The sequence below is a fragment of the Numida meleagris genome, chromosome 6 (genome assembly GCF_002078875.1).
Source record: "Numida meleagris isolate 19003 breed g44 Domestic line chromosome 6, NumMel1.0, whole genome shotgun sequence".
In the NCBI taxonomy this organism is placed as follows: Eukaryota; Metazoa; Chordata; class Aves; order Galliformes; family Numididae; genus Numida; species Numida meleagris.
The window spans coordinates 40,024,926-40,047,930 of record NC_034414.1 but is presented as its reverse complement, the minus strand read 5'-3'; the positions used below and the strand labels follow the sequence as shown (position 1 = coordinate 40,047,930).

General features: G+C 43.0%; 1 protein-coding gene across 2 annotated transcripts; it reads right to left on the bottom strand.

The window, feature by feature from the left end:
* LRRC74A (leucine rich repeat containing 74A) lies at positions 1,758-22,373 on the bottom strand. 2 transcript variants are annotated; one of them, XM_021403129.1, is made up of 14 exons: positions 21,882-22,373; positions 18,929-19,036; positions 17,104-17,279; positions 16,653-16,760; positions 15,806-15,902; positions 15,341-15,390; positions 14,476-14,557; positions 12,757-12,842; positions 12,214-12,408; positions 10,019-10,114; positions 5,500-5,643; positions 4,107-4,214; positions 3,373-3,458; positions 1,758-2,118 (listed from the first exon to the last, which is right to left on the bottom strand). In XM_021403129.1, the coding sequence occupies exons 1-14, from the start codon at positions 21,907-21,909 to the stop codon at positions 2,052-2,054; spliced, it is 1,431 nt and encodes a 476-aa protein (XP_021258804.1). In that variant the 5' UTR covers positions 21,910-22,373; the 3' UTR covers positions 1,758-2,051. The 2 variants fall into 2 exon arrangements, with proteins under 2 accessions (XP_021258804.1, XP_021258805.1); XM_021403130.1 differs by lacking the exon at positions 4,107-4,214 and having other exon boundaries at positions 1,759-2,118.

Below are 23,005 nucleotides of genomic sequence, written 5' to 3'. Positions count from 1 at the left end.
TACAGGAATACGATGTTCCCTGCAAGAGATCTAAAGGTTCATTTAAAGTAGTGAACACATCAGATACCGTGGTGTGCATGCTGAGTTTTCAAAACACATTACTTAATAGTAGTTATTTGCTTTCTACTGTTGAAGAGAGCTGGTGATATCACTTGCTGTATCACTCTCCCAGCACACGGAAGATGCAGCGATTTTGTTTCGCCAGCTTTCTGCACTATCCAATTTTGTGCTGGCAGGCTGAATTCCTGAGGTATGTTAGATGAGTCTCAGAGCAGCCTTAATTTATGGCAGCTAAAACATTTCCTTCTGCACCATTTCACAGGTGTGGGATCAGCCGAGCAATTCATGTTCCGTTCCTCGCCTGTCCCTGCTCAGCACCCAACTCAATTCATCCCTGAAGTGCCAGTACAGGGACAAATGCTGCCACCAAGCTTAAAAAAGCTTTATTGATCTGAGAGTGTTCAGAGAAACTCTGCAACAATACAGACTGCAGCCACATCCCTCCACCACACTGCCTGCATGTGAATTCGTAGAATTTACATTTTCACAGGCACTTACTGATTTTAGTTGCATCAAGCAACACGGTAGGACATGTTGCACCTGGGTCCTCCCCAGAGATTCACTCTCTTTTGATTTTGTGTGTTTGGTGAAGTAGGTAATTCTTACTTATCAAACCCTTCTAGAAGCAAGAAATTTGGGTTTGAATTTGATACAAAATTCTCAGGTTTTTTGTTTCTTTGTTTTGAGAAAGAAACCATCCAATCACCCTGCAGGTTTTCTGCGGTGTAGGTGTACAACATAGCTGCCATCATTGTTGAATCTGGAGCTTAAGAGGACACTCAACTAAATAAAAGCCACACCTGCGGCAGGCCAGTACCCATCTATATTCGATTATGTGATTTTCTTACAGAAGAGAGGATTTTTCATGGCTGTAGCTAATCTAGAAGCTTAAGGGCAGTAATTGGGCAAATCAGTTTAGTTGGGCAGCCAGTTCTGTGCAGACCTAAGCAGAACAGCAACGCGTGACTAATACACAACAGCACTGCGCGTGAGATAAAGATGCACGCGTAGCGTATGCAGCACAAACCCAGGATGCTGTGGGAATAAATGATGAAGATATTTCCTAGTATATACATGGAGTCTGGCAGGACGGCAGGAAAATCACCAGATGACGTTCCTGCGGGTGGCATTTTTTTGGAAAGAGGACACAAAGTCTCTTTCAGAAGAGAACATGGACTCCGCTCGGGGCCGCCGGGTCCCGCGCTGTGCTCCCACCGCGGGGCTGCGGCGACACCCAGCGGGCAGGCCGGGCACTGCCACTCGCTGCCGCAGGGCTGTCCTCGGGCCCTCGCGGCCCTGGCTCAGGAGCGTCCTTCTCCACAGGGGAGTCGCTGTCAGCTGCTCTGTGTTAGGAAGAAGAGATGTCGAACTGCAAAATGATGAGCGTGCCGCCCCCTTCGCGTTTTCCACGTGTAAAAGGATGGGCTCCATGGTGAGGCTTGGTATTCAGGAGTAAGGTCTTGGAGGTCTGGTGTCTGGTTCTGTGAAACATACCTTCGTGCTCATTAACAGTCAAGGAGTTAGGAGTTTTTAGGAAAGGGAAAGAGAATGAAAAGAAACCGTGTTATGCTCGTGCATGTGCATCAGGGTCTTGAATGCTCGTTGCAGTTGTGATTCTTATTCCCGTGTATTCCATCCGGGAATGGTTCCAAGAAGGGAAACAAGGATCTACAGAGTCTGTCCTATGAGAAATGATTGAATAGCTGGCATGTTTCAGCTTGGAAGAAAGAAAAATGGTGGGGAGGTGAGGGAGGATGGAGAGTACAATACAAGTCTATAGACTAGTGAGTAGTCATGAGATAGATCTGGTCACTGGCTCCAGCTCTTGACCGAAATGACCAGACTTACCTTGCAGGGGAACATCAGCTTTATTTCTACATTCGATAACTTGAATTCTCTCAGATCCCCCCCAAGCCCGGGGCCGCTCTGAACTTTCTTCCAGTGTTTCTCCTACTATATTTCACTGGCTGACCTGCCTTCTCACTTCACTTTTACATCTCTTTCTCCTTCATTTCCTCTTTCACAGGTTTCTGTGCTGGCTTCTGCTCTTTCAGGTGACTGAAAAGAAAGAGATGAAGCAATATTAATCCCTGAGCATCAGCTCATCACTGACCCCGAGGAGATGGTCTGAGGTGGGAACAGTAAGGGCGGCAAAGGTGACAGCTCTTCTGACTCTTGTCTGCAAGGAGGATATTGCTGCTAACACACCTGATTCAGTGTTAAAATGTGCTAAGCAGCTTGATAAGGAGTATCTGTATTTATTTTTAATTTCCACGTGCATTCAGCAGCAGCCTTGTTGTCCACTGGGTTTCAATGGTTCCTCATTTGCTTACTGCTCAACCACATTTTTGTAATTTGTGCCTAAAATACTGAGTAACCCTGTGTAACCTCTAATTCAAGATTAACCAGGCTAAGGTCTATACAGTGCCTGAACATAGATGCTTTTAGCATGGCACTGATAGATGAAAAGGAATAAAGTCATTCATATCTCAGCTGCTCTTCGAAAACATTAGGAGGCTGGGAGGTAAAAAGATTTGCAAAGCTGACCCATTGCTTCTAGCCTTAAAACTAGACTACAGCTTATATTTAAACCCATCAACATGTACTAAAAGTGGAAATATTTGGCCATCAATAGGGCTTTCAGGTGATGAGTCACATGTCAGAACTGACTGCAAATCTAGGGGGAAATTTGTGGTCCAATGACAAGCAGTTTAGCCTGCAGCAACTGGCAACCTCCAAGGAGTTTGTTGCTGACTGCTCAGACTCTCAGAACTTGGACATGATTGCTACAGGCACTAAGAAAGAGGCACTTTCAAGAGAATGAAAAGTTCTGTAGTTTGAAGGTGGCTTTCCAGGGAAAACTAGGTCTCCTAGGAAGAACGATCAGAGAGAAAGAAAAAAATAAGAGCCCCTGAGGATGGAGGAAAAGGTCTGAAGGCACAGATATGCTGTCTTTGCAAACTGTACTTTAGCTTTGGGGGAAGACAGTGTTGAGCTGATGCTTCTCATGCAGGCTTATAAGCGTGAATGAAAACGCCATTCAGCTTTGAGATCCATGCACTCTCACAGGAAATTTATAAAACAGAAAAGTAATACTGACTTCTAGTTTGATTCATTAAGGCTTCTAAGTGTATGATGCCTTGTGTGATCTACCTTTCACTTAGGTAAGTAATGTGTAACACATGTTACTGGATTGACAAGAAATGTGTCCCTTCAACAACTGAATTGAATGAGGATGTGTTTCCTTGGTATTGTACCAAAGTAAAAAAAAAAAAAAGACAAGACAGTAAATAAGTGGAGTCACTTACTCACCTGTAGTCTACAATCCCTGTCTGATTCTGGTCTAGTTTTCGCACTAGTTCCGCAATTTGGACTCGATCCAATTGGATGTTTGATTGCTAAGAAGAGAGAGGAATATTAACAAATCTGGTCATTTTAAAGCAGAAAAATCCTCTGTATTGGATTGGGATGTGGTTGTCTTCTAATAGGTGAGGAGAGAGCCTAGTTCGTGGAAAAATACAGGATGTAAAAATCCAGAATGATGGGGGGGAGGATAAAAATAATGTGGGTTTTTTTGTTGTTGTTTTGGTTTTTTTGCAAAGGTGTAAGGTAGCATGACGGAGAGGTGACCAGTGCTACTGGTACAATCACCATGGTAGTTCTAGCAGGAAGACAATTGTCTACTCAATGAGTAGGGTCAAGGATTTAAATAACTCTTACCCACTTTCTCATAGCAGTAAGAAATAATTATCTTTTAAGACCCAGTAGGTATACCCTGTACAAAAAGCTGGCCTCTGTGATGTTTCAAGGCTCTCGTGGTACTCTAAAGTTGATTCATAATCACTGATGCCCTCTGCAGTATTTACTGGATGTCACAGTATTTCCACTGGAACGTACTGAGGGCTCAGCTTTTGCAGTGGGTGCCTTTAGCCTACTTGTTGGAACATCCCCAGCAAGGCTGACTGGTAGCTGTGGTGCAGCAGAGGGGCTTCCTCAGAGCAGTACCCTGTTGGAGGAGCATCCTGGCCATGATTTCAGGGGCACACCTGCATCATGGCTCTCCGAAAGGCTGCCACGGGGATCTTCATGTTTCCATCCTTGTCAATTTTCCTAAAAAAGTCCCAGAGCCGTAGGTTGTGCTCATTCAAATATTTCTAAGAAATGCAGAGATAAAACACAGGCACAACCATGAGGTGAACAGCCACCGATGCCTGCTGCAAGCCCTCCCCTTATTCCTCCACCCTGCCTTTACTCAGCCCATCTCTGAGATGTATGAGTCCTTAACTCTTAATGCAGCCACTGTCAGAACAAAATCCCACCAGCGCTGCTTGACTAGGCTGTCTAATCCAGATATGGTCATTTTCCCCCAGTCTCTGATTGCTTTCTTTTCTCTTTGAACTCCTATCTGTTTGAAGGAGTCACACCTGATTACCATAACTGCTGTTAAAAACTGCAAAGCATGGCAGTATGTGCCAGTCACTAGCTGTGAATCACAGCAGCACTGTTTGTTGTGAACAAACAGCTCAAACTTTTACTTAATTTCATCTGAAGTCATATATACAGCAAGGTTTCATCCAATTAGCTGAAAATCTTCACAGCAGCTAAAAAGCACAGTGAAGCTGGTAGTGCAAGGGTTATTAATTTAGCTGTGCTCCAGTGCCACCTTGCCTTCCAGCCAGGGGGATAGCACCATCTGCTGCTATTTGTAGAAATTACAGATCTTAAAAAGCTAAAAATTTTGTATTTAGAACAGTATTTATTTATATTACCATATCCTATTTTTTATGAAACACATTCATTTTGATGCTAAATCACAACTGTCAGTGAAGGGTTCTGTGAATTTCAGCTGATTGTAGTGGCTTGGTGAGCAGGGTACATGCTCATTTGGATCAAACCTGAAACCAGTCAGTTTCCTTTCCAGCTAGCAAACATCTATTCAGATGGAAATGGTAGACAGCGCTGTTCAGTGATTACAACACTTGGGGCTTGCTTATATTGTCATCTCTGACATTGGTTTTTTGAAGACTGTCACACTGCGCAGCTTCTGTTTGTCAGCATTCCCAGCAGTAGGAGAAATAATTTGGATGCACTTTTGAAAGAGAAATATATGGATGATTTCATACAAAGATAGGGGATTATTATTACTAAATCACAACTATGTGAATCAAAAACCACTCCCCCCCCCCTTTTTTTTTTAGCCCAGTATGCTCGGATCCCAAAGCATTCAGCTTCTCCTGAAAATCAAAGGATTTACTTGGTCAGTCTGCATGGAATAAGAGACGTGAATGTGCAGTAGTGACTCTGAATATACTTTTCTGAAGGAACTTGTCTGAATTTCCTACTTGGAAGAAAGCTTAACCCTTCCAAGCTCTTTCTCTTCAAGTGCTTGGCGTGGGTACTGTGTACAGAGGAGCTATGGAACAAAATTCAGTAGCTCACCTGAATCACTTTCATAGGATTTGGATGCTGCTTGGGGATTTTGGAGATGCACCCTTCAACTTCACCGTAGATGACATCTAGTTCAGGACGTGTTTGACACACTAACTCCAGCAACTTGAGGAAAGTTTCATTCACTAGGACGTTCTGATACATAGAAGGAAGGAGAGTCACGGTGGATGGCCAGAGAACGGCAAAGACTTGTTTGCATTAGCTGATCTATCTAAAGTCAACATTAACCACTCTTTCCTAAGGTGGTGCCATTTTCCTTTATCTGATCTTCACTTTCAGGAATCCCACGGAAGCCTGACCCTACATAAGTGTTCTTAGTTCTCTTTTCCCATGTCTGAGTCACAAAAGGATCTATTAATTTACACAAAATTAATTTAATACAAGGTAAATGTTCATCAGGTAAATGCCTATACTGAAAACCTCTTATGTTAGGTGATTGATATTCATCCCAGAGACAGTTCTGCCTAGATCTCCTCTCCATTCTGTTAAGATGTAGACTGTAAGGCAATGTTAATGATCAAAATTTGTCTTAGAGTTCCGTAAAAATGAAAACAATATCAACCAAGGTCTATGAGGATTATTATCTCTGGTAATGTGGCTTTGTAACCCTGATGAGAGAGATGCACCTATCTGGGAAAGGTCTGTGTGTTTCCAAATGGAAAGAACTTTTGCTAAAACTCTGTTTCCTTATGTAACCCTAAAGAGGAAGTTCCAGTTAGCAGTGCAAGGCCTGGCATTGCTTTTTTCCTAAGGATTTCAGACAGAATAGTGGTAGTTCAGCACGTCAGAGTTCACACTCTTGAGTTTTCTGTTATACTGCTTATAGAATGAGCAGCAGCATAGTGTCCTGTTTCAGGGTTTTGTGAGGTTAGTTTACTTTCTGCAAAAAAAAAAAAAAAAAAAGATGTCACTGTAATTTATGCTACCAATATGATGAATTTACCTTCTCCTTGACTGTCATTCTGAAAATACAATTACAATTTTCCAGAAGAGTAAAGAAAAACAGTTCGTGTATTATGTTAGCTGCATATTTAATTGAAGGAAATTTCAAGGCAATTTAGGAACAGAAAATTCGTGAATGTTTCTGTTTTCTGTCATTGCAGGAAGTTCCCAAGGAATCAAGCATCATATTTTTCCCTGAAGCATATTTATAAGAATCATAGAATCATAGAATGGCTTGGGTTGAAAAGGACCTCAAAGATCATCGAGTCTCAACCCCCCTGCCAAGTGCAGGGTCGCCAACCACTAGACCAGGCTGCCCAGAGCCACGTCCAGTCTGGCCTTGAATGCCTCCAGGGACGGGGCATCCACAACCTCCCTGGGCAACCTGTTCCAGTGCATCACCACCCTCTGTGTGAAAAACTTCCTCCTAATATCTAACCTAAATCTCCTCTGTCTCAGCTTAAAACCATTCCCCCTTGTCCTATCGCTATCTATCGCCTTGTCCTATCGCCATAGGTATCCCAATGAATTATTTTTAGCTAAAGATTTTTACATTACAGTGAGGTCTTGATTGCTATTACTTGTGAATAGTCTTGAACTAGTCTGGGACTGCCTGGGTTTACTAGTCTTCATTCAGTACCAGCGTTTTTGTGGATGCAGAGTGGCTCACTGCCAAAGCCATTCAGACCTCGATGAAATGTGCAGGCTAGCAGAGCATCTTAGTCTTGGGAACCCAGCACAGAAACCCAAGCTGTCTCTGCCTGCAGCCAGCTCTCTCCAAGGCTTGCCAGGCTGGGCTTGACCCCAGGAGAAAGGCAGCAGGCTGCCAGTGTGGCCTCAGAAGCAGCACGCCAAAGCACTGCACTTGGCTGAGCAGGCTGTGCTAGAGTCAGCGTGTATCTGGGGGGAGCCAGCTGGTTATTTCTGCATCTTTGGCACAGTCATCCCACAGTCCAGAAAAACAATGCACAGGCAGCTGATAAGTAATGGTATTTTCTTTCATACTGTGATGGTGAAGATGGGCACGTTGGCTGTTTTGATTCATGCCTTCCATAAAATATCTGATTGCCAGTAACTGCAAGTTGAAAGTCTATAAAAGCAGATTATGGAAAGAATGTGAGGAACAGCTGTGCTTAGAAATGTTGTCAGAAGCAATAAACTACAGCATTAAAAATGTGCCTTTCTATCGCTTTGCCTTTACTAGTGCTGTCAAACCTATGCGAAGATTTCTAGAAATGATCCTTATTTGGAATTTCAGTTACAGACACACTAATTATTCCTTCCTTGAAAGTCAATATAAACATTATCACTGAGAAAAGGGGCAGAAAAGGCTGTTGTTTGCATTCCCCCTTAAGTTTCTTATTAAAGATTAAACGCTTTTCTGATTTCTTAAAGGTTTAAGGCAGGAGAAGATCTTAGGAGGTGTATATTTGCAAATATTCTGAACTGAAATACAAGACTATCTACATCACAGGTGGAATGAAATCTATCAGAGAGATTAGATGTTTGTCTACAAACATGTGATTGAGATACCATAAAGGCATTGTAAATTCATGCCACTGACCATTCAAGAAATGCCAGATAATTTAGCCTTTTTGAGGGTGAAGAAAAGAAAGCATTTGTTAACGCTGCAAAGCAGAAACATTTAGTGAGATTTAAGTCACGTTTAAGATTCTTAATGTTAATTAGCTCCTTGCCTTGGAATTTCTCGAGTGGCTCTTTTTTAATAAATGCATTTCAATAATTTCTTTAACTTCTCAGAATTTAGCCAAAATATATTACTCTCTCCAAGGTTATGAATTGTTTAGGTTATTAGTAGTTAATCTAACAGAACCATGCATACTATACTGAAGCCTTTTATTCACACACAGCCTCTTTCAGTTCTCTTTTGCAAAATGAAGCAGTCTTGGCAAATAATTTTCTTTGATGCTAATTTATGCATGAAAAATTGTCTGCCCTAGAGGAATACCCATTCTTCAGATGATCTCTGCTGAAAGCCCTTGGTACTCCCAGCAAAGACCATAGATTAATATTATTTATTTATTCTGTTTTGTTTTCATAGGGCAAGAATACCACCTGTTACCCAAGTCTCCAAAACTGCCCATGAACTATTTTTAGGTTTTTACAAGTGTGAATATAATATTTATCTTTCAAGACTCAAATCTCATTTTTTTAAAATGTTCTTTCCTTTAATCTTGGCTCTCCTAAAGGTGAACAGAGGATCCTGAAGCCACTGACACATTCTCTAAGTCCATGCAGGCCTGCAAGGTGGTTTTCCTCCCGTAAAGCACCCCCACATGGATGGGAGAGATAGGAGCAGACTGGTATGTGGCTGGGTCTCTGCTCAGCGTGGATGTAGCCCCTGCCCTCACTTAGGAAATCAGAAGCATTTCTAAGTCTTTCTGAGCCATTTTAGAAGTAGCACATGAGGTTACAATAATATATGTCACTCTACCATTTTGCTATGCAGGGAAATGCATATTAATATTTGGTCTCTCTGATTCTTTTCCTCCCACCTTTAATTTTTTCCTTTGCTCTAAATTTTATTTTATTTTTTAAAATAAGAAACACTTTGCTTTCAATGCCTTGAAGCATCCATCTCTTTCTATTCCTCTTACATCCTGACAGAGTATCAAAGCATTTTACAGTATCTAGCATCTTAGGCTACTCTGGAGGGAGGCAGCTCAGGGGATGAAGAGAATTCATCCTCCATGGTGAATTCACTCCTCATTCTTGTTCTGCTGCTGCAAAATAGAAGGGAGTGAAATGTGATGATTTTACAAGTACCTCTCTCCAGAGATAGACCAAAATTCTATAATTTCCACGTAGCTCCTACAAGGGCTGTAAAATCGTAGCCTTTTTTTTTTTTTTTTAAATAATGGCTATGCATATGTTATGGTTTTGTGATTTTTTGTTGTCGGTATTCCACATCATTACATCATGTAAGGTACGGACAGTTAAAGAGTTAATTCCCCGGTTACTGCAAACTGCCTTTTTTGGTGTGGCCCTCTGAGGGGGAGGGGAGGAGGTGCACTCCCCAGGGGTCTTTGCGGGAGAGGGGGTGGTGAAGCCACGTGGGAGACGCGGGGTCTGTTCTTCCCAGCCTGGCGGAGAAAGCACGTGGTCCTCCTGCATTTTACTGTGTAAGATTTTCAGCCTGTAAACCCTCTATCATAATTCTACTAGCCTCATTTTGATATATTTAGTAAAATTAGTTGTTCCTCCTCAGATCGGTGCCGCTGTTTTTGTGTTAAATCCGTCTACGGGTCCCCCTCTTCCCAGGTTGCGGCTCCGCGGCTTCTCTGCCGCTTTAGCCGCCGGACCGCCCGGGGGCTGGCTCTTATCGCCGGCAATTTTTTTTTCTTTCCTTCCTCTTCTCTCGTTTTTTTTTCTTTCGGGCCTGTCCCCCTTGTCACGGACGCAGACCCTTAGACAATACCGTGACAGCATAAATGAAAGAGACAGAAAGTCTCAAAGCAGTTTTGAAGGGGACAGCTCTGGGATTTAACTAGTTCCTAAAAATGTATGCTGTTTGGGCTTTGAAGTTTTTCAGTACATAAGCTCTTACTGAGATGTTGATCTCTTCCATCATGGAACTAGGGTTCTTCCTGACAGATCCCACTAGCGCAGTGGCACCTTCCACGGTCAAGAGATTATTGGCCATCTGTGGAAGAAGAAATGTAGACAGGCACAGTGAGAATGAAGCTTTCGTGTCCCGGCAGGAGGCATGCTGTAACCTCAGGAGTGACCCTTTTTTCCCATTCTTCAGCAAGCCTGTAGAGTTACTGTGGTCCCTTTTGATGTGTTTATTCTTTGTCTCACCATCTCTTGTCTCTGTCCCTCAAAACTCTGCAGTGCAGCTCTTCAGGGGAGTTGCCTTCTCAGCCTCTATCTGTCTCCATGTATGAAATTTGGCATGTCCCTTATGCACGTCACATGGAAGTATGTGATGTGGGGTGTGCTCAGTCATATGATGGCAAAAGGCTGAGACAATGGACTGTATTTGAGGATATGTTTGCTAGTAAAGTTCATCTGAACAGGGAACCCTGTGAGATGGCAGGTACCCCTTACAGGGTATGTCCTTCAGGACCTTTTCCATACCCCTCGGCTCCTCTTGGCAGCACAGCTGATCAGGGCTCAGGCTGATCAGCTGTGTCAGGCCTACAAGGTCTAGATATCTAGAGTTATGGGGTTGGCATTGCCACATACATTCCTTAGTGTGTGAACATCACTTCTTCTCCACCTTGAACTTTATGTGTACTTTCCACTCCAGTTATGTGAAAAAAAACTTAGGTGGTTAACATAGGCCAATGGAACTCTAAATTATTAACTCTAAATTATTTATATTATCAGCTCCGAAGACAATCTGTGCAGGTACATGAAAGAGCCCTTGCTACCCTTTGCACCACTGCAAAGATATTGTTAGGACGTGAAGTGCTGTGTTGCATGCGCTGGCCGTAGGGTTGTCAGCTCCCAGAGAGGAATGCTGAAACGTTAAGTAGTGATCTTACCTTTGGCCATGCTAAGAATGAGGCAAATAGCCACATTTATTTTTGTGATCTAAAACAGCAATCCAAAAAAGGCAGTGTGGTTGCAGTGATTTACAAAGACAGGGGTGTCCAAAGACAGACCGGTACAAATAGTTTTAAAGATGTCCCTCAACCACCATACTGCCATTTGCAAGCTCTTAGGGTGGTGATGTTAGCTTTGGCTGAGAATCCAGCTCATAAGCAGGCTGATTTTCCTGAGCAGAATTCCTACAGAATGATTTCAGACTGAGAAGATACATTAGCTTTCAAGCCTAACCTCTGAAGCTAGTTTGGCCGCTCATTCAGCTTTGTGCCATTCCAAGACTGTTGATTCTTAGCTTATCAGAATACAATTTTGGCTTTCTTTTTCCAAGACTTAATAACATACCTCTGGGTAGTGCTGTGGCATTGCCCTGATGTGGCAATAGCAGTTTGTCCAGCGTTTGAATAAATTTTTAGCAAATCGTTAACACACTGAGAAAGGCATGTTCCGTCCTCCCTTCAAATCCTTCCAGTTCTTGAAGGGAGCATATAAACAGGAGGGGAAACAACTATTTACATGAGTTGATAGTGATAGGACAAGGGGGAATGGTTTTAAACTAAGACAGGGGAGTGTAGGTTAGATATTAGGAGGAAGTTTTTCACTCAGAGGGTGGTGACGCACTGGAACAGGTTGCCCAGGGAGGTTGTGGATACCCCATCCCTGAAGGCAGTCAAGGCCAGGATGGACGTGGCTCTGGGCAGCCTGGTCTAGTGGTTGGTGACCCTGCACTCAGCAGAGGGGTTGAAACTTGATGATCTTTAAGGTCCTTTTCAACTCAGGTCGTTCTATGATTCAAATTTCTGTTTGAACTTTTTCCTTATGTTGAAGCTTACAATATGTATAAATCCGTATATTCACAACTCTATGTTGTGGATATATGCAGACTTGATGAATGCCTGGGCTCTCACTTGGATGAGGCTAGATATGACAGGAATCAACAACTTTGGGGTAATAATGGGTGTGGAGTTATGCCAGAGCCAGTATTTGGGTGATTTTTTGAGGGAACAGTGCAATTCGTTTGCCCTGGCGGAAACTCACAGCATAGAATTTCTTTCTGCTTTGTTCACCTTCAAACCAGAGCAGTACTCATCTATCCTATTCTAGTTCAGGCTGCTCACTTCTGTCTTTCATGCCTCAGATCCTCCTACTCCCCCCATTCGTTCCTCCGGCCCTGCCAGGGCTTTATTTTACCTTCAGGACTTTGAGTGTTCCATTGACTTCAAGGCCTTTGCAGATCTTCTTGGCTCCCTCATTGCTGATCTGGTTGTTGCTGATGTCCAGGTGAATCAGCACATTGTTAACTTTGAGAGCTTCTGCTAGGGCCTGTGCTCCCTCATTCCCAATGCTGTTCCAAGACAGGTTGAGTATTTTCAGTGCAGCATTGCCCTCCAGGGAGAGAAGAGAGATCTCAGCTACTGCATGCACACCGTGTTTTATCACTCTACTCTTTCTTGCCTGGCTGAGATGGAGCATCTCTCAAGTCACACCCAGCCCAGCCCCAATGAATCCAACATCTCTGCAATGTCCCAGCATCTCTTCATCCATGTGAGTCACCAGACCTACTCACGGCTTTAATTGTTCTCCTGGCACCGCCTCCTAATGTCAGTAGGATGAGCCTTGCTAGTGGTACTGAATCCTGCTCAGACCTCAGGGATGTGAGTTCCCAATCATTGTTTCAGTCAGCTTCTGACAGGAATCACTGTGAAGGGTGTCACAAGACAGGAGAATTCCTACCTTGAGACCTATGCCAAATGCAACTGTCCCCTTCCTTCTCAGGTGGTTCCAGCTCAGGTTCAGAATCTCCAGTGTTGTATTGACAGCTAAGAGAGAGAAATGGAGATGTTATCTTATGAAGAGCAGTCTGAGCATAAATGCTGACTCATGGGCAGGTGCTCAGAGCAAGTTTGCTGGGGATTCAGCAATGGCTGTACCTACAGTCTTCTCTGTTTGCTACATCCACAGAACAGAGAACAGGCCATTGATCACAAGCAGAAAGAGAAAACAGCTTTTTTTGGCTTAATCAAAGAACACATTGCGAAGGAGGGAGGTAAAGAGAGGAAGGATTTCTAACTCTAGCAGGCACTGTTTCTCACTGGAAAAATGTCTGGATGCTCCTTGCCTCATCCAAAACATCAAGACTCATTCTGCCCATCATTGATTAGCAGAGGAGAGGAATTCAGCTTCATAATAGTAGCTGTGCCCAGCTGTATACATGCTAGTGCCATTCCCCATGCAGAACACACCTCACAGTTTAAGTTCTAGAGGATTAGAGGAGGATATGTGTGAATTCATTTATGTCACTGTGACACTGAGAGGAGTAGAAGTTACTGCCAAAGCTTCTCATTTTCAGAGAGAATTTCTCATCCAGATTTTCCATGGATGGGAGGATGGACGGAGGCAGATGGTGAATTTAACTAACTTAAAAATATTCCTTGAAAAAAAAAAAAAACAGACCAGAAAAGTAACAGATTCTGCAATAAACTCTGCAGCTCCTGCCTGAGTTGAGCTGGAAGGAAAAAAGAGCTGTAAGATGTTTTAGTTTGGAGATAAATTTTTCTGGGCTGGGAAGGCCACAAGGTTTAGTATTTGTCCCTGGGTTCCCTTCAGACTTGTGCAATGCAAGGACATAGTGCCTAGTCCCTCACTGCAGTTTTAATTGATCCATCTTTTAAAGACATGGACTGTAATTAGAAGCAGGTTCCTATCGGTGTGAATACTGAACCAGGGGAAGGAAATTGCTAATTAAACCAAAGGCATGTTATGGGAATTCTCCGGGAACACTGGATGCTCAGGTCACAGGCTTGTGCCTATGATGGTAGTAAGTTTGTTGGGGGTGCTGACAGAAGAAACACTGTCAGATATTCATGCGAGTCTTTTCTACTGCACTAATAGTACCACAGATAAATGACTGATTTTTACTGTTTTCTTTGTTTTCCTTCTCCAGAGCTATTACACAATGGATCTCACTTTGTCTGAATAGCTAAATTAGGCAGCTTTATTTTATTTCTTTCTAATCTGTTTCCCTTGCTGCTTGATGCACAATGACTCAAACCATTAGGGTTTGTGCTACTTAAGAAAAAAATAAATTAGTGATCAAAAGCTTAAAACAAACAGTTTTGACACTATTGAATTCCATTAAAATGTCTATTTTTGTTTTGCTTCAAACTCGGTAAGGGACTTCTCTTTCAGTTCCCTTTTTCTGACACAGGCTCCTCTGTTACTGTGATTTCTCATCCTTCATTTCTATTCCGAGACAGCTATCATAGTGGCTGCAGTCAACTGTGGTGATGAGGGTGAGCAGGTGGACCAACCAGGAATCTTTAAATCTGGTCTTTTGTATTGCCCACCAGGTCATAGGATGAGAAGGAAATACATGTTCACTGTGCTGGACCCATTGCGACTGCCACTGAGTGCCTGCGCTCCTGGCTCTTGGGGAGTAATAAATTAAGTTACCGAGCATCTGTCCTAGGAGCTGTCCTGCCTTCTCAGAGAACTCATTGTGGCTGAGGTCCAGCTTCTTCACTTGGTAATTGCTCTGCAGAGAGATAAATGTGCAGGGAGAATGAGATCTTCCAACCAGCTGCAGCCGGCTGCCATGCTAAGGCCCCAGCATGAGGATGAAACGAGGATGAAATGAGGATATCAAAGACGTTGAAATCTATAACACATGGGAGTTCATCAACGTGGAGATGGTGGCACTGTGTACTCCAAGACAAAGCTTTGTCAATCATACAATGTCACAGCAATTATCTCCCCAAAACAGCAAAAGCAATGGGACTTGTGTTGTACAAACTTCTCTCATGCAGCCGTGTCTGGTCTGCAACACATCCTGCAGCTCTGTTTCTGTCCCCTATTTCACTGTCAGCATTGAATCCTAACCAAGAGTACTTTCTGTTATCAGTCCAAGGCCTTCCCTCATGGCAGTTTCTGGTGGTGCCAAATGGTGCAGAGACTTGGAAACAAGAACTAAGAAGAGAAGCTAAGATACAAAATTGCAAAATGCACTTAGGTTGGCCTACTTATGTTTCTTGAAAATTTGGAATCACCCATATTTCCTTCTGTTGTTATTACACAGTCCTGAAAGTTTCTTTCTCAGCCAGACTCACAAAGCCACTCTGAGAAAACGTTAATTCAGTCCATCCTTCTTTGTATCTTCCAGGCTCCCTCATTTCTGAAGTAAGCATGAGGCACTTATCAGAATTATGTGAGGAACTCATAGTTATTGCCATCTGAAATCATGCCAAGTGAGTAGCACCTTCAAGATGAGGAGTCTTATGCAATCTGGGCTGCAAATGACCTTGGATTTCAGGTAACTCACCACTAATGCGTCAGAAAGGCATGATGCAGCCTCCTCTCCAAAGTTGTTTCCTGTGGAGGAAGAAGTCTGTGAACAGTGTGCTGAACTCTCCCTTGGCATTGTGTTGGGGTATGCAGGAAACTGTGCTTTTACGTGGGCCATTCAGTTAATCATGGTCCATATCAGACTTTGACATGTTAGCCCTTCCTTCACTTCAGTCTATAGAAGAGAATTATCTTGGGATAATTTTGGTTTTAACTCTGGGCTGTTTTGCAGAGATGCTGGAGGTTTAGCAGGCCAAATACTTATTTTGATCACATCACTATAAATATAGATTTCCACACTGCCTCTTTGGGTTCCTGTAACTGACATAACCGAGAGATTGTTTTTGTCCACAGTCTGACTAATACTGTTGGGATGGGGGACTGAAATGAAACGTGGCATTTCACTGCCACTGCTGTCACTGCTTGAGTGCATGGAGCCCACCTGAGAGGTGAAGCGTATGGAGATAGGATGCGTTTTCCAAAAGCAAACCAGCAATGGCTTCAGCCCCTTCTGTGTCTAGGTGGTTATTGGAAATGTTCTGGAAGGAGACAAGGTAGGATAAAAAAAGATGAGCCCAAAAAATGAATTAGCTTTACTGTGTCTTTACTACACAAGATCTTAAGAGAATAGTGCAAGACTAGTAATATAATAAATGCCATCCAGGCAGTAATTAATAGAAGCTATAGGTGTGTTTAATCCCTTATCCTTCCTAGTAGAAACAAAGTCCTAGAGCCATCAGTTTCACATGGATCTTTGTCTTCAGTAAACCAAGAGGCATTTGGCTAAGAACCTTTTTTCCCAATGCAACACAGATCCCCTGGCCTATCAAAATGCATTTTCCATACCCCACTTTCAGATTGAAGGAACATGCCTAAGGATTTTTATCTGAAAGTTATGCATTGATCCCTTAATCTATTTAGAAAAGTTTCCCCATAACATATTGGAGAATAAAAGTTCCTGACCAAAACATTTTTCTGTTGGCTAAGCATGACCTAGAAAGATCTAGTTCTGGTAATTATTGTCACATGTGCTAATGAAAAGAACAGATCCTGGGAGCCTCATGAGACTCACCACATGCACACTTTTCATGCTTTTCAGATGCTTGTACATTTTAAAACTAGATGAGCATAAAATATCGTGACTTCAGATATGAATATTTTTGCATGGGAGCAACTGTCATTTGGTTAAAACTTGGAATTGAAGGAATTGGTTTTCTTTATTGAAATTCCTCAGATGATTGAACTTGGTAAGCAATACTTTTGGCTAAAAACTACATCAGATTGGGTACCAGTTCTCGAAGAGAGCAATTCTCTCGTAACATCTCTGCTATGCATATGGCTCCTTCTGCCAGAATGTGGTTATCTTCCAGCTCTAAGTGGGTGACAGTTGCATTGGACTGCAAAGACACAAAGGTAAACGAGACTCAGAAAAGACAGATGAAAAGTTAATGAAGTGGGTAGTTTCCTCAGTTGACACTGGACATTTCCTCCAAATCTCAGTAGGCACTGCAGGTCCTAAACAGGACTCTAGGCAAGGGGCATGGTGCAGTTATTGCAGCAAAGACCAATAGTTGCCACACAAGGCTCTCCTGTTCAGGGGATTAAAATTATAAGGGAGACTCAGAGTTCCTATGAGGAATGTAGGATATTTTCTCTCACTCTGTGTATTCAGTGATGGCTTACAATGAAAGGCCTAAAATGCCACTGTCAAAAATGGCCTCACTCTTACTAGGTACTCACCACTAGAGCAATAGCAATGGCTTTGACACCTTTGGGTCCTAGACCATGGTGGTTCAGGTTTACATAAGGCTTGGCCAAGTTCTGAGCAAAGTTTGAGACAGGCACCACCTCCATCAGCCTGCATGCTTCCAGGTACAGCTCTGCACCCATAACACCTGCAAAGGCTTTCCCAGGATCTACAGAGAAAAAGTGTATGAATGAATGGTACGTTCTGTGTCTCCCATCCATCTTCGGAGGACTAAGCACTCCACTCTCTCTGGGTACAGAGGGCCCCTTGAATAAGGTAGAGCTGGCAAGCATGAGCTAATAATACCCCAATACCCCAAAGTCATCACTCTGATACGGATTTCTTGACCTTTCTGTGTTAAGCACAGGACTTGCCCCAGTATCTGTAACATTTCTTGATGCTAGAAAGTAGAGATGAGGAGCAGAGGAATTCTTGCCTCAGCATTTGTGGCAACATGGGAGATGGTGACAGCCTGCCAGCTGTCTGCAAAGAACAAAGCAGACACCTCAACCAAGATCTCGCTCTTTGCCTTGATGAGCACCTCATTTTGTTTTGTCTTGATTCATGATTCAAACCAAACTATCAGTAAATTATGCCAGTTTCTTTGGCTTGGCCTCTACATTAAATCTTACAGTGCTAATTACAGAGCTAAGTTAAGTAACGCTATGCAACCACTGTAGAATTTTACTTTTAAAAAGTTATCTTCCCTCCAGAATTTTCCCCATACCTTTATCCCACACTTCTAAGAGTTAATGTACCCTTCTTTCTTTTCCATTTGGCATTTGGAGACAAGCTGTAGCTTCTCATCAGTCTGCAACGTGACTTAATCTTTCTTGGTGTAATTGAGAATTTCTGACATCAGGCAAAAACATTTTCATCAATTTTCTTTTCCTTTAAGTCTTAATTGAAGCACGCAGCTGATGTTGCCAGCAGAGCGAGGGCAGCTCAGAACATTTTGGCTTACAACCAGCAGAAAGAATCCCAGCGTTCCCATCTTGGCCATTGGGTGTTGTTGACACAGCTGCAGTGAGAAATATCAGTGCAGCTGGCAGCTGTATTTCCACAGAAACCTGTCATTTGGAATTCCTTCATCAAAACCCCATACATAGAGCTCGTATTTCTCCATGTTGTTATACACATTCAATGGTCTAACAAATTCCCTTCCCATTTTTCCAGCTCAGTCTGAGGCCTCTCACAAAACAGTTGTTTTTTTTCTTGCATTCTTCTTCTTCTTCTTCTTCTTCTTTTTTTTAATTTTCCTTCCATTTACAACACGTTAAAAATGTTCATCCAAAATTATGGAAAAGTCCTACGGTGACACAAATGAGCATAAAACTTGTTTAATTGACTTCACTAGGCAGGAGTTAAGAGCAAACAGAAAAGGACAATTATGGCAAACCTAAGGCATGCAGACAACAGCTGGTATGCAGTGTTTCATCCGTGTTTCACAGACACGGGGCCTGAGGCCCACCCCTGGCTTCAGCTAGCTGTTCTACTGCCCAGGCAGCCTGCTCTGCTAATGTTGGCTATTAAGGACTAGAGGAGAAAGGAAAGAATGAAAGAACAGCCATTGTTTTTTCTATGTAGAGAGGAGTTGAAGGAAGATGCTTGATGTCGAAGGGGGAGCTTCTAAAAGGAAATCAATCCCCCCTGCCTTTCTCAACTGCCAGATGTCAGTTCAGATGTCAGATGTGGATGTCAGGACCCTGATGTGGTTGCGTTCTGTGGCCTTCATTTCTGACACATACATGTTGGTAGGTACAGCACTGGCTGTAAAGGGAAAGGATAGTGAGGGGCAGATGGTGAGAAAGCATTCACCTTCAACTTCTAGGTCAGTGTCAGAGCCTTGTGTGGCCTTCTCTGCTGAGGCATCAGATGGCGGAGACTCCAGAGGCTTACTGATATCTGACTTCTCTTCACTTGGATCTGCCATGAAAACAGATTCACACGTCAGTACCAACCCAGCACCTTTATGACTCCCGGTATGTGACAGAACTTCCTGCTGCTCTCACTGAAGTCTGCACCTCTCTTCGACATTCTGCAGATGTGCTCCTTCCTCAGTCCCGCTTCATGCCGACCACTCTGTGTGCAGGGTACCCATGTGGTATTAATTCTGGCATGGGGACAGGCTCACATCAGGTCTTCATTCCCTAGTGAACAGCCTTTCACTCCTTCCCCAGTTTCTGAAATGACCAGGCAACAGAAGATTTCCCTTCTCCATCCCACTTTCCCACAAACCTACAACCCAAAGCTGTGCCAGCTCTTTTTAGCTCTCCTGAACTGACTGAGACTTTCCCTGGCAGTGGCAGGATACTGCTGGCTGACTGCTATCAGGGATTGCTTTGTAGTACTCTTCAAGCAAGGCAGAAGAGGAAGTGTTTGAATGTTATTGTATATTGGGATTGAGTGTAACCAGTCCCACTAGAAGTAGCACAGCTTCTCTTGCTTACAGTTCGTAATTTATTTTACAGCGAGAGAAAAGGAGAATTTGGAAAATTCCTCTTTAAGACAAAAAAAATGCATGCCAGAATCATCAAGAGTGATTTTTCCAAAATAATTTTTGGTGAATAACTACATTTTTTTTCCCTACTGTTTCTTTTCATCCCTTGTCCCTGCTTTTACTACCTTCTTCCCTTACTCTTTATTTCTCTTCAGAGTTCCAGGCTACTCTGGGTGTCACTTAGCTCTGATGTTTGACATGAAGCTTGCAGTTTGGCTGTTCACTCAGACCTGTGTGAGGGAAAGACTAGACAGCTGGCACTCACATCACTGCATTTCAACCAGCCCTGCAGCTCCTTCATTAAGATCTTTTCCTTCTGCCAAACTTTGTTCAAATGATGGCTTTATTTGTACTGCTTTACCACAAGAAAGACAAAAGAAAGGGTAAAAACAGGTTTAAATCCCATGTAAAGAACTCATGAGATGAAAAGACCCAGATTTGAAATACTGTAATAGTATCCCCAGATCCTCTTTAGTTGATGACCCTACAATGCTAGTCATCCTGATAAAAACAAACTTTCCACCCTAGGGATCAGACAGTCCTTTTTATGCTGTACAGATCCCCTCCAGGCTTTATCACCTTCTGATAATCTAACTGTTGTGTGCCTTCTATAAGCCAACCCAGCACTACACGATCTGAGCCTTGTAAGGTAGATGCAGAAGTCATCCCTAGCATCCTTGTGGAGCTGTATAAGTTAGCACTGATTCAGATGTTTATATTGTTAAGATGTTATTCAAGCAGAAATTTAAAAGGTATTGAATCATGATTATCATAAAATTGTCTGAGTTGAAAGGAACCTTAAATATCATCTTATTCCAACTCCCTTGCCGTGGGCAGGGACATCTTCCAGTAGACCAGGTTGTATAAAGCCCCATCCAACCTGGTCTTGAACACTTCCAAGAATGGGGCATCCTGGGATACAACCTGTTCTCTGGACAGCCTGTTCCAAGGCCTCACCATCCTTACAGCAAAGAATTTCTTCCTAATATTTAACCTAAATTTACCCTCTTTTCATTTTAAACAGTTATCCCCTCTCCTATCACTGTAATCCCTGATGAGGAGTCCATCTCTAGCTTTCCTGTAGGCTCCCTATGTTGGGGAGTCCACAGCTGAACACTCTGGAGGGGGGTCTCACAAGAGAGAGATCATTGTCAAAACCAATGCAGAGAAGAGTGAGGAGTCTGGAGATTCTTTTCTCTCTCTCTCTCTCTTTGAGGTTTTGGGGCTGCAGGCACAGCTTTCTGGTCAGCATTCTTCAGGCACAGCTTCTACCAAACGTACCTGTAGGGGAGTTCATACCATGGTTTGATGGGGGACTTATGGCCAATGTATCGAGATAATAGCAAAACCCTTCTCATGCTAGACTAACAATGCCTGTTCTCTGAACATACTGCTTTATGTTGTTCTCTCTGTTACGTTTTACAAATATTTGGTAAACCACACTACCAATTTATAATGTGATGGTAAAGCTCTGTGTAGCAGAGGAAATTTTCTTCTCTTTTGCCTAGCATTACAAAAAGGTCATGGTTCCCACTACTAAACTAATGAAGTAGTATTTCTTAGAATCACTGCATATAGTGGTGGACTTCAGGTAAGACTAAAATTCTATTAAATCACTCTTTCTTTTCTATGATGTAATCTAACTGATACATGCTAAGAAATTTCAAGCGTGAAAGGAAACTGTCAAGGTCATCCTCCCTTCTATGTTCCTTGTACTGCACCTTAAAAATAATTAAGGCAAACAGCCAAGTCCCATCCTACCATGTCTAAGATCAGACAAGAGTAGAACTTAATGAGAGAACAGTTATGTTAAGCTAGGAAATAAGACCAAAATGCTACAAACAGGCCCCAACTCTACTTAGTAGAGTGTATTCCCAGAACCATTCTGCCTCTCAAAGCCAGCCCACCCTTCCTGGTAAGGGAGGGTTGAAATAGGATCTCATCTTACACAGTGCTAAGCTACTAGGTCCCCTGTGGGGAATGAAGAGCAGCTGGGTATAATTGCCAGGAGGTTTAATTGCTGGTACTGGCCAGTTAGCATTTTATTTTCCAGGCAAGGTGCTAGGCTGATTTGTCACCAGCCTGCTGGAGCAGCCACCTCAAGCCGTCAGCAGTCTGGGTCCTCTGGCACTCCATTTCTTGGCAGTAGGACATCTCTGTGGCCCTGGTCAGGGAAGGAAAGACTTTCACCTGCCTACGGCCACTGTGCTCCCTGTTGGACCATGCTGATTTAGCTATTTCTGACTATTTGCAGGTAACTAAGCACAGCACCTGTGTCCTTCTCAGAGTCCTTGTCCATGGCTGTTTTCTTGTCACTACCAACGAGCTGCAGGTTTATTTGCTTCTTCTCTTCCCTCAATGAGGAGTTTACAGCCACGTCTTAGGCCCTACCATTTCTTCTCATTCATACGTACAAAGCACAGCTGTTTAGCTGCAATTTAAAAGCCTCCAAGAGGAATGGTGCTATATTTGTAAGGTTGATGTTCCTGATTTATATTGCTTACAAGCAGGAGAACCCTGTTTTGTGTTTGCAGGGGCTGGCTGGATGTTAGGAAAACCCTGTACAGTCCTCAGTGCCCCAACCCCTCCTTCTGTCCACTCGACCCTTCTGTGACCTCACTTCCATGTCCAACCTCCATGTTCTAGGTTTCTCAGGAAACCAGGGCTGTTTGGTCTCTGATGGTGTCAGCACCCAGGGACAGGATCAGATGATATCCTGGCTGTGAGAACCCCCAGGAATATCAGAGTGTGATGCCAGATCTCTGGTGAGTGTTTTCCTTCCCTCTGGGTTGGTCCTGCAGGTTGTACAGCTCTGTATGAGAAAGGCTCACTGCAGCATTTACAGTCAGAAAGGAGCTTAGCAAGAAATTAGTGTATTAGCCTTATTAGTCTTCAACAGATTCAGACTTCTCTTCTGCCTATTTGCCCATACATTCCTCAATAAAGTGTAGCTTGCAAACATACCAGCATTTAATGAGGCCTCAAATCAAGTATTTGTTTGTCTGGCCAAGTAATGGTGATGCAAAATTTGGCTCAACACTTATTATTTTATGCTATTTATGCTGAGGACTCCATAACCTTTCCTAAGGGGTAAAACCAAAACTGTAACACAAGAGGATTTCTGATGGAGGCTGAGTAGAACTGCTGCATACACTTAGAAATCTTTTATTTAAACTACACTATGTATGAGGACTGCTCTGAAAATAACGCCTCCTATTTTATTATGTTGGCCCACAACATCAGAGGTGGATGCTGGTGGTATGGCAGTAGATGCTGAACCTTCCCACCAATATTCTCTTACATGTTGTTGCCATGGCAGCATGGCAGCAGCAGGGCATCTGTCAGAATGGCATCTGACATGGAAGTGTGGATGAAGCAAAGGTGTGTCATTTAAC